Raw genomic sequence first — 12,003 nt, 5'->3', positions numbered from 1 at the left:
TGTGTTGACAGTTTGAGGTTTAGTTGACTCACACTTTAAACATTGCATGGAATCAGTTTGAAACACTTCTTATTGAACTTTATTTTTCTTGAATCCCAAAAAGCATTTAACTACAGTTGTCACCATATCAAATAAAAACATTATTGCCTATGGATCATAAGACTCCATATATATCAGGTGCAATCTTTCAGATATGTACCTTTGTGTATATTAAAATTTCAACCTAGTGTGACAATTCTGGGTAGTTTTTAGCAAATATTTTACATTATATATGTACTCAGTGCCCAAATTTCTTCAGGAAGCAAGCACGATAAAGCAAAGCGGACAAGCTGGGAAAAGAAGCGATCTGACTCAAGACCTTAATGTTTGACACCAGAGGAGTCGCTTTGAGGTTCATATTACACGTGGAGGGAATGAGCAGAGAATCTGCGGCGCTGAGATAAAAGCTTGCGCTGCTGTGGACTGAGCAAGAAGGTGAGAGTTAACATGCCTTTCTACTGAAGGAGAGATGAAGGGCAGAGTGGAAAGAGAGGGAGAGCTGGAGCAGCTCAGACTCGTCTCAGATCGTGAAGTTTCTGAGCCACGCTTTCTAGCTCAGACTCGATGGCAGCCAGACTCTCGATCTCAGCATCCTGATGACAGAGGAGAGAAACATCAGGCCATTAGTGAATTTTATAATGGTTTATGAACATTTATATTTATACCCTACCATTCAAATGTTTGGGTCGGAAAGATTTTATTGGATTTTGAATGAAGTCTCACCATGGCTGCATTTTTTTTATCAAAAATACAGTAAAAACAGCAATATTGTGAAATATTATTACAATGTAAAAATGACTGTTTTCTGTTTTAATATATTTGAAAAATGTAATTTATTCCTGTGAAGGGAAAGCTGAAGGTTCAGCATCATTACTCCAGTCATCAGTCACATGATCCTTCAGAAAATATTCTAATATGCTGATTTGGTACTCAAAAAACATATCTTATTATTATCAATGTTAGTTGTGCTGCTTAATATTTGTATGAAAACACATATACATTTACATTACATTTTTCAGGATATTTTGAAAAATATAAAGTTCAAAAGAACATTTGCAAAAAAAATTTTTTCAATGTTTTTACTGTCACTTTTGATAAATTTAATGCATCCTTGCTAAATAAAATGATTAATTTAAGAAAAAAAATCTGACCTTATTTGCAGAGCAACAAAAACCTGATGATATTAGAGATTTAATTATACACAGTGTGATATATAATATATGATTTGGTGATGCCTGAACAAATTTTAAGCTTTTAAAATGAGGTTTTACATATTGGTGTTTTTTTTTCCAGACAAACAGTATAAATCTTATACATTGTGTCATATCGTATAATTTGACTTAAAGTGATTTGGATGCACTATTTTAATACATTTAAAGGATCAGTTCAATTTCAAATGAAAATTACCCCAAGCTTTACTCACCCTCAAGCCATGCTAGGTGTATATGACTTTCTTCTTTCTGATGAACGCAATCGGAGAAATATTAATAAATATCCTGACGCGTCCAAGCTTTATAATGGCAGTGAATGCTACCAAACGAGTATGAGCTGAAGAAAGCCCCTCCATCCACATCCATTCATCATAAACGTACTTCACATGGCTCCGGGGGGTTAATAAAGTCCTTCTGAAGTGAAGCGAAGCGATGTGTTTGTATAAGAAAAATATTAAAATTTAACAAGTTTTGAAGGAAAATATACCACCAGACCGCCTTCCATATTCAACTTATGAAGAAAGTTTAAAACTCTCGCAGTTCAAAAAGCTGTGGTGGACTGGCAGAAGCTAGATATTTCACTTCATAACTTGTTAAATATGGATATTTTTCTTACACAAACGATTCGCTTCACTTCAGAAGGACTTTATGAACCCCCCGGAGCCGCGTGAAGTACGTTTATTACGGCAATTTCTTCAGCTCATACTCGTTGGTATCGCTCACTGCCATTATTTTCATTTGAAAGTGAAGATGGTTGGTCCTTTTTGGAGTTTGACCAACTTTGGTGTGCTGACTTTTTATTAATATTTTTTTGGTCAAGCACCCATCTTTGAGCATATTTTTGCCGGTGATGTACGTGCTTTTGTCCTGATTCTGATGAAGATGAATTCTACTTTTATGTAAGAATGTCAAAAAAAAGTCAAATATCGTCATACCCCTGTCTTCCTGCTGCCGCTGCCCTCTTCATCTCTTTTGTCCTGTGGTTCAGTTCGTGCCATGAGCTGCAGCTCCTGCTCCTCTGGGCTCCTCCACAGCTCCCCCTCCTGATCTTCTCTCTCCTTAGAGTGGTGTGGCGCTTCCCAGTGCTCGTCTAGTTTTGGGCTTGCCTCTAATCTCTTGTGGGACAGTTTGCTCACGTGGCTCCAGGGCTTCACTCCAACCTCTCTCCTCTTCTTCTCCTCTTCTTCCTGCTCTTCTTTTGAATGTGTTCTCTCTGTTTCAGCTTCCTTGTGCTCCTCTCTGTCCTCCAAGATGGATTGTTTTACATTGGGATTTGCTATGAGATCATCTGTGGTTGTTGCCCCTTCAGATAAAAAAAAAAGAACAAAGTTATGATTATTATACAATACTTTCTCTATCTCGCTGTATCTCTATTCTCTCTTATCACACACACATTTACTTTTGTGCGGCATCAGCAAAAACAGCACTCTTCTAAATGAAACACTCTCACTTGCCAGCTCGCTGCTTACTGCTGGATGCCGCTTATCCTGAAAAATAATCCCTCATCCTGCCCTTCTATCTGTATTAATGAGATTCCCAAATCATTGTTTCTATTAACAAATACACTAAAGCAAAGTCACCCAAAATGTTTGGCATTTTTTGCCATGTTCCTCTGAGATCTGAGGGCCACTTTTAACAAGCTGCAGGCAGCTGGCTGATCTCCAACATCAATTATTGAATCGTTTCAGCGGGCGACAGCGCAGCGTGGATTTCATTTCATAGATGGAGGCACTGTCACACTGGCCTGTTCATGGAGCGAAGCTAAATTCCCCTATCAATCTTCATTTACCATCCCTCCCTCCTGATTCCTCTTTTTAACCTTGTCCTGCTGTAGACACAATCTCCTGCTGTTATTCCGAACCTCTTCAGCAAAATGAGTTGTGACAGTTATATGAATTCTCCCTGGACACCCCTGTTACTCACACTCACACTTTTCAAAAAGTAGTGATTATGTTGCTATTGATTGAATATAAAGGAAGGTGGCAAATCGTTAGTAGGAGCATTATGGCTATTTGTAAAGTCTGCTGGAGTTACAGCTGTATACACCTGATCATGGATGGACTATGGACATTTGAGGCCATTCATATTGCAATTGTGTAATTTAAAGGTACACTATGAATTTTGGCACTCTAGCAGTTAATAAACAAAACTGCATGCATCTTGTGGAAGAACATTGTAGTCAGAGCTACTTCTTTCTGTTTATGCATATGACTAGTCAACACAGGTACTGAGCTACTCCGCAGCGGTGGTCATCCCACCAGATCTAAAATAGTCAGAATATATGCCATATATATAGCATATTACTATAGCCATACCATTGTAATTCAGGATAAAAAAAAACACGGTTGGAAGATGGATTGATGATTTACTAGATTTTGTAAATTCTGAACAAAAAAAAGTTACATTGTACCATTAATTGCCAAATAACAATTGTAAATATGCTAAATAAGTGATGTCATACCATGACTAGGGATAGGTAAAAAAATATTGATTTTCTGATGTTATAACTCATTTATTTATAATTATTTATTATAATTTTACAATATTTTATTTTCATAAAACAGCAAATTTTTAGTTAATGTTTTTGTAATATATATATATATATAAATACATATATATATATATATAAACAGAAATCATACATGTATTTTATCTGATTCATGAAATCTATTTTGAATATAATCAAAAGACAAAATAATGGCAAAAAAACTCTATTGAGTTAATCGCAATGCAAAAAATGTCACCAATGTCCGATTCCTGAACAAATTATTCTGATAAGCTGTTTTTTAGAGAATCAAAAACATACAACGTAACCAATTAAGTCTGATTAATGAAACAAATGACTCTTGTGAGTCAGTTCTTTTAAAGGGATAGTTCACCCAAAAATGAATATTTGATGTTTATCTGCTTACCCCCAGGGCATCCAAGATGTAGAGGACTTTGTTTCTTCAGTAGAACACAAATGATGATTTTAACTCCAACCGTTGCCGTCTGTCAGTCGTATAATGTGGGTCAATGGGAACTTCTTTTATAAGAGTAAATAAAACATGCACAGACAAATCCAAATTAAACCCTGCGGCTCGTGACGACACAATGATGTCCTAAGACATGAAACGATCGGTTTGTGCGAGAAACCGAACAGTATTTATATAATTTTTTACCTCTAATACACCACTATGTCTAACTGCGTTCAGCACTTGCTTAATGAGGTCTGATCGCGCTCTGACAACGGCAGTGATGTCTAGAACTCATTGAAGTATATGCACGAGACATCACTGCCGTTATCAGAGCGCAATCAGACCTCACTAAGCGAATGCTGAACGCAGTTGGAAATTGTGGTATATTAGAGGTAAAAAATTATATAAATACTGTTCGGTTTCTCACACAAAGGACATCAATGTGTCGTCACGAGCCGCAGGGTTTAATTTGGATTTGTCTGTGCATGTTTTATTTACTCTTATAAAAGAAGTTCCCATTGACCAACATTACACGGCTGGCAGACGGCAACGGTTGGAGTTAAAATCATCATTTGTATTCTACTGAAGAAACAAAGTCACCTACATCTTGGATGCCCTGGGGGTAAGCAGATAAACATCAAATTTTCATTTCTGGGTGAACTATCCCTTTAATGAATATTTCAGGATCAGTTATTGGTTTGAAACAGTCTGAACTCATGTGTTATATACTGCATTAACAGAGAGAAATGTTCTTTCATATTCAAGCAAAGTGGACATGACATAGCTGAAATACCCCCAGATGAATCAGAAATGTCTCAAATCTAATCAAATTGGAGTCATAAATCAAATTGAATTGGGAGTGTGAATTGGAATTAAACTGGGAAATCGAGTAGTATAGAGCATCAGTCTTCAGTCGGTGCTGTGGAACAGATTACATTTCTCTCTCTCCCTCTCTCTCATTGTGGCAGTATTGATGGCACACATTCAAGCATTGTTCATCTATCAACTGTACATCTGCAGTGACTTGTTTCCAGGTATCGAGCCACCACAAGCTTCTCAGCAGGAGGGCCCTGACTTTTAGAGGCCCCCTGAGCAGATTGCTGCTTGTTATATCATATAATGAATGATGTTCTAAACACAAATATAAACTCAGAAAGTAGCACATATGGCATCCCACATATCACATTCATCATTACCCTCTTTATGGTGAGCCGGATTGTTTTCCTCCTCCTCCTCCTCCTTTTCCAAGCTGGAGAGTGTCTTCTCCTCCTGTTTCTCCTCATCCCTTATTGTAGCCTGTCTTTTCTTCTCTGGGTTTATAGAGCTGGAGATGTGATTGCTAGGACTCTCGTCTTCTTCATGCTCCTCTTCCTCAGCAATCTGGTTCCGTTTTTTAGACTCCTGCTCTGTCTCCTCACTCTCCCTGGAGCTCTCCTCTCCTGCTCCTCTCTTCTCTGCATCTTTTTCTGGCTTCTCCAAGGCGACCAACATTGACTGATCATCTGTTAGATGGCAAATGGTTATGTTGAGGTTAAGTGCTCACTTGTGTATCAATAAAATAAAAAATGTATGTTTTATTCTAATATTCATTCTTGTTTCCTGCAAGATTAGATAGATAGATGATAGATAGATAGATAGATAGATAGATAGATAGATAGATAGATAGATAGATAGATAGATAGATAGATAGATAGATAGATAGATAGATAGATAGATAGATAGATAGATAGATAGATAGATAGATAGATAGATAGATAGATAGATAGATAGATAGATAGATAGATAGATAGATAGATTGATTTAACCCCATAGCATTCCTAAGGTCTCTTTTTGAATGGTATTTGTACCACGGGTGCTACAGTGGAATGCCGCATTATTCTTTTATTCAATTTTGTTTTCTTTCAGGTCAAAGCCTTCAGGTTTGTTTCATCTATAATGAATTCTACTATAGTGCGTTTTCATTAAAGTGCAAGGCTGTGGAACAGACTGGTTTTTCTTTGGATCAATCTTTCTTTCTGCAGTGCAGTACTTGCAAAAACACAAATAGATGGTGTGTTCAGAACATGTTAACCTTGTGTCCACTGACTGCTTACCTCCCTGAATAAGGAGACTGACATTGCTTAATATGAGTTGAGTCAAATGGCTAGATGAAAGTGTATTTGCAATGCACGCAGATCATAGAAATAGATGACAATTTTCAAGGTCAGCATTTTTGAATGAGATCAAATGAGGTGCATAACAAAGTACACTGATAACCCACTCACAAATTACAGCAAAGATTAAAACACAATCAGTGTTTACTTGATTCTGACACAGAGTACAGAATGATATTTAGCCCCCACATACTTGTGCCCACAGACTTGAGTGCTGACATGTCCTGGGTGGGCATAAGAAATATTTCAAGCTCAGTACCACCGTACCACAGTTAGTGTGTTATTTGCACAAGTAAGAAACCATGCTCACTAGAAGAGACAGATGTGCCCTCTGCCCTGATTCTGTCAGAAAGCTGCTAAGTGCAGCACTACAGAGCAGAACACAGTGATTCACACTAAAATATCCTTCAAAAGCACTGGATGACTGTTTTCTGTCCTTTGAAGTGTGAAAATCAATGCAAAATCAAAGAAGCATTTTCATGTGGTTGTTTTCTTTTATTCTAAGATTAGAACAATCTCATTTTTTTCTCTTTCACATGCAGAAAGTATATAAAAAATTAATAATAATAGGAAAAAAAGATGTAACAGACTAGTCATGTATCATGGCAATTAAGAAGTGAATTAATCTCACCTGCAGTTTTCTTCAAATCTTTAGGGAGGCTGGTCACATGATAAGGTGCGTCTCCTGGGTGTTTCTGTGCTCTCTCACTGGCTCCTGAGAAGCGGTTTGGTAGGGACACGGTCACAAGTAGACATAGCAGTTTCTTGGCAATAAAACAGAATCTATGGATTCTCTTTCAGAGTTCATCAACAGTGTTATACAATTATCCACTCTACATTTCAAATGACTTAATTCTGCCAAAAAAGCCATTAGCACCCGACTGTCATTAGCATTTCTCTATAGGAAAAAGAGTTAGTTCATGCTGTCTCAGTCAAGCATCTGCCTCTTACCTTCCACAGCGATATCTTGCATCTCTCTGAGAAAGTTTCTGTGGCGCAGGATGCTCACAAGCCTGTCATCTGCAAAATACACAGAACACCTCACACACAGCTCCTACATTTTCAGCAGTCAGCACTTTACTTTATTTTTACATTATTTGCGTTAATTGCCCTGAAATGTACTGCTTTCTCCCGAGCAGCACTATTAATCATCAGGCCCAGTGAGACAGAGAGAGAGAGAGAGAGAGAGAGAGAAAGTGAAAGCAATAAAGAGGGGGAGAGGAGAGATTTTCGTTGAATTAACGTTGAGTCAAGCTTTTCCCTTTCTGCTGACCGACTAAGAGAGCATGCAGAGTCGGCTGCTCACACCGTGGCAATGCTATTCACTGTACTCCATCCTTTCTCTCTTAAAATTTCTCTTGTCTCATTTCTCTGCCAGGCTTATTCACAATCTGTTAAATTTATGGTAGAAAACTGGCAGCTGTAGCTGACAGAATATTAAAAGTACAGAGTTGACGTAAAATGGACAAGCATTAGGACATGGCATTTTGGTGTCTGTGTATTTTTACATTCACTACTGCTACTTTAATATACACTAACTTATTTGAACTATTTCTGTTTGTTTCTGTATTAATAATAAAATTGGGTTCAAGAAGGAAATCTTGAGAATGCCCCCTTTTCTATGAATAATAAAGAGATTCATATTTTATACTTGTATAATTTTTAAAAATGAGAAATTATAATTGTAACAGCATTTTGCAATAAATTATGTACTTGTTAGATATAAAATTCAACAAATTATAAGGTGAATTATATACTCATAAATTTTACCTCTAAAAGCAATAGATTTGGTAACACTTTATATTAAGGTGAGGTAGTTACATGTTACTACATGTACTTACTATAGTAATAACAATAAATCATGCATTATTACAAGCTACTAACCCTAAACAAAACACTAACCCTAACTGTAGCTCTATAGTAAATACATGTAGTTAATTAATATTACTTGTACTTATTTGAGTAGGTACAATGTAACTAAATCACCTTAAAATAAAGTATAACATTACATTTTGTACAATATTTTTCTGTAAAAATACATTAAGTAAAATTATATCTCATAATAATTTTGTGACTGTATTTGGTAAGGCAGATTATAGTTAACTGTTTTTAGTATAAGTTTTACATTGTTTTTCTGTTAAAAATACTAATATTTTACCACTGTAAACCCTAACGCTCAAAATATATAATTTGAGTAGGACAAACTTAAATTAAACAAATTTTTTCAGTCATATTAACTTTTATGAATATTTGGCAATTTCCTTTCCTTTCAATTTCACAGAACTGATATATTTTAAGTTAACTCAACTGTTTAATTGTTTGGAGTTTTATGAACTTATTTCTTTTCATTTAGACGAACTAGACGAATAGTTAATGTTTTGCCCATGGCACTCAAAAAGGAAAGTAAATGCTAAAATTAAGTGTTATATAATGTTTTTATTTTTTTTGTTTGTGCAAGATTAATGTAATGTTTTGTTATGCTAATTTACAAGACTTTCTGTTATTGTGGGTTTTTAGAGAGTTACCACAGGTGATAAGTGGTGTATGTGGCTTGGTTTGAGAGCAAGTATGTTAAATGCTTTATATTGCTGTACTCATTCAGAAAGTGCTATACCATGCTATTGTAAACATGTTAGCAAGTTAGCATTTTCTGAATTAGCTTGTTGTAGCTAGCTATGTTTACACTAATAAAAAAGTTCACATTGAGGTTACATGAAAATTTTAAATTAAATGTATGAATTAGTGTACACAAACATGTCAAGAACAATTAAAATGTATGAGTACAAAATAAAAATCTGCCAGTTCTGCTTACCTAAACTTTGAATTTCTTAAATTAAAATATTTTGAGTTTTTATTCGGGTTTACAGTGCAGTGTAAATTCTCCACTCATCTGTCCTCATCTCTCTCATTCTGTCAATCTCTGTCCTTCACCGTTTCTTTGTCCTAGACTCATTGTGTAAGCCTCTCACAGAGTGTTTAATTTCACTGTTGTAAGCGTTATCTCAGTAACAATACCTGCCATGTTAATAGAATGATTGATTTTTCAACTATTAAAGTATCAAAGAAAAATACCCTGCAATGTGACTGAGCAGTGCACGGCAAAGCTAAAGTCATTAATTACTTTTGCTCCATTAACTTTAGGAAACGTGCAGTCAGCAATGATAGCATATATTGATCATATCGGGAAGGTCACTGCAGATAATAGGGAAGAGTTGCACACAAGCGCAGCTAAATGTATGGAACTAGTAGCAGTCCCGGTGTCAATTTTGCAGGCACTCACCAGAGCTGAGGGTTTCAAGGCAGTCCTGGGACACTGGGATGGAATGAGGCTTGGACAGAGCATCCGCAATTACTTCCACAATACACTTCATCACCTATTTAAAGACAGAGAAAGGTTGGGATAGGAAACAGCATGACATTTTTATATACACACATATATATATATACTACCATTCAAAAGCTAAAAGTTAATACATTTTATATGTAAATGTTTTTATATGTAAATTACAGTAAATATAATAAATAACAGGAATATTGTGAAATATTACAATTTAAAACTGTTTCTGTAGTGATTCTTTGATTATTAGAAAGATCAAAACAACAAATTACAAGTGAAACAGTTGTTTTGTAACAATGTAAAAGTCTTTACAGTCACTTTTGAATGGTAGTGTATATATGGACTCTACACATTCATGAAATCAATGTGACAGAGGACATACAATAGCAGCAGCATGCCAATGATATCTCAAATCCTCCCATATCTAACCACCCTTACTGTCTTACGTTTCACTTTCAATCAATGTCATTTCTTCCTCAGTGCTTTCATCCCCCCACTAGTCTCTGCGATTTGTTTGCCTCCACATTCCCCCAAAGTCAAACATTTCTCTGCTGTCAGGGAAAAACAGCCTCCCTCAGTAAGGCCAAAGTGTTGCTGAAATGGCATTTCATTTTACTGAGGAGAACAGCATCTGTTTGCAACTTGACATTAGCAATGTCCTTTTCCACAAAATATCAGATTTGTATACATTTCTGGATTTTCTTTTCACCTCTATCAAAACAGACCCTCTCTTATGGTGTTTTTCATTGGCAAGAGCAAAAAAGAGGCATGTGACAATCTGATCTGAGTTAAATGAATTCAACCCAAATTCAATTTAAGTTTAAATTCAGTTAATCATAGTTTAAAAGCACAGTTCGCAGTCATCTGTAGTTGGCAAGCTCCTCTGAGTAAGTACACATGGCACCAGCTGTCACTAGGCTGAAGTCGTGTTGTTGAGTCACTGTCTCACTTATGCTGCTTTCCTCCACACTTCCTGACAACATGGACTTGCTGCTGTCGTTCTGTGCATCCTTATGCTCCAAAAGGCTGCTCAAAATACACGTTAAAATAATACTGCACAGTATTGAAACTGAAATAGCATTCTGTTGGTGAAAACAATGTTTTATAAACTCGTACCTTCACATCCTTATCATCCATGTGACCTGGGGAGACAGGCACTGAGAAGACTAGAAGTAGAAAGAATGTTTTGATGAAAAAAACCAAAAACTTAATGCTGTAAAATATGATTAGCACAGATTTAACCCTGTGTTGACTTAACGTCTTCATCTTTGGGTTAAGTAACTGTTACGGCGAGTCGTTTAGCAACAGGCGACCAATCATAAACGCCCTCAGTGCTTATCGCATTAAATATTCATGTTCTTTGTACAGTCCAGAAACTTTCACGCGCTGTGTGTAATCTGAGGGAAACCGTTAAAAATATCAAACGACGATGCGAAACGCGTTAACAGACACATTATTGTTTTTGCTGTATGTTTTATATGTCTTAAAACAACAAGAGTGGACCTGCGTGGGGAGATTTACACTAATAAACAAGCGGTTATTAAAATTGGCTGTGCTGTATTTGTTCAATTGATGTTGCTGACCGTATACATATGCAAATGAGAACGTTAACCCTGTGTTTACTGTGAGAAATATCGAAGAGGATTAATTACCAACCAAGATTAAAATATTAACACTACGAAGCCACATAAACCACGATTACGAGTACAAATGTCAAAAGTGGAAAGCCCATTCGCGTTCCTCACAAGTGTTTTATCCGCTGTCCTTGGTGCTGACAGAGACATAGAACAGCTCACATGTACTATAAAATGTACACAATCAACGCATCATCCAAAATAACACTAAGTATTCCCACAACAACTTAATACGTTACGTGATCATTTACACATCTTGCACACTTACCAAAATTCACCAGCACCACGAGACCAGCGCATCCTCGTGCGATCATTTTCGTAATGCGAAGTGCAACCGTTCTGCTTAAAGTGATGAACCGTCGTGCCAAAGCGAATGAACGTTAGTACTTTCCTGTCCTCGGAGTAAATGAAAACACTTCGTGATTTATGGATGCATTATGCGCATAAGGCGTCTGCTCTTATTTGTTTCGCCAGATCCACAGATCACAATGCCTCAGTGTCACTACTCACAACCGCAGCGATGCCGCCTTTATATAGAAGACTTGATGAAGAGGAAATGACATCAGTATGAAATACAGCTGCTTAGTTCACCACCTATAGAAAAAAGTTAATAATAATCATTTTGCTTTAATATATGCATGCATATAGGCTATATACACACATTAGATATAT

General features: G+C 36.4%; 1 protein-coding gene across 1 annotated transcript; it reads right to left on the bottom strand.

Annotated features, from left to right (window-relative positions):
* Positions 1 to 103: 103 nt before the first annotated feature.
* Positions 104 to 11,796, bottom strand: chga (chromogranin A). Its single transcript, XM_067383009.1, has 8 exons — positions 11,600 to 11,796; positions 10,814 to 10,863; positions 9,641 to 9,734; positions 7,312 to 7,380; positions 6,992 to 7,075; positions 5,404 to 5,709; positions 2,186 to 2,553; positions 104 to 632 (listed from the first exon to the last, which is right to left on the bottom strand). Exons 1-8 carry the CDS (start codon positions 11,643 to 11,645, stop codon positions 549 to 551), a joined length of 1,101 nt encoding a protein of 366 aa, XP_067239110.1. The 5' UTR covers positions 11,646 to 11,796; the 3' UTR covers positions 104 to 548.
* Positions 11,797 to 12,003: the final 207 nt, after the last annotated feature.

The sequence above is a fragment of the Chanodichthys erythropterus genome, chromosome 4, assembly GCF_024489055.1.
Source record: "Chanodichthys erythropterus isolate Z2021 chromosome 4, ASM2448905v1, whole genome shotgun sequence".
NCBI classification, from domain to species: domain Eukaryota; kingdom Metazoa; phylum Chordata; class Actinopteri; order Cypriniformes; family Xenocyprididae; genus Chanodichthys; species Chanodichthys erythropterus.
Note: the sequence above shows the minus strand (reverse complement) of the source record. Positions and strands in the feature narration are given on the sequence as shown.

Excerpts from the sequence above, each read along its gene's own strand:
- chga (XM_067383009.1), bottom strand. The coding sequence starts at position 11,645 with ATGATCGCACGAGGATGCGCTGGTCTCGTGGTGCTGGTGAATTTTG. Across the intron at positions 9,735-10,813 it reads TGGATGATAAGGATGTGAAG|GTGATGAAGTGTATTGTGGA; the intron begins GTACGAGTTTAT and ends GTCTTTAAATAG. Across the intron at positions 633-2,185 it reads GCGGCAGCAGGAAGACAGGG|GATGCTGAGATCGAGAGTCT; the intron begins GTATGACGATAT and ends CTCTGTCATCAG.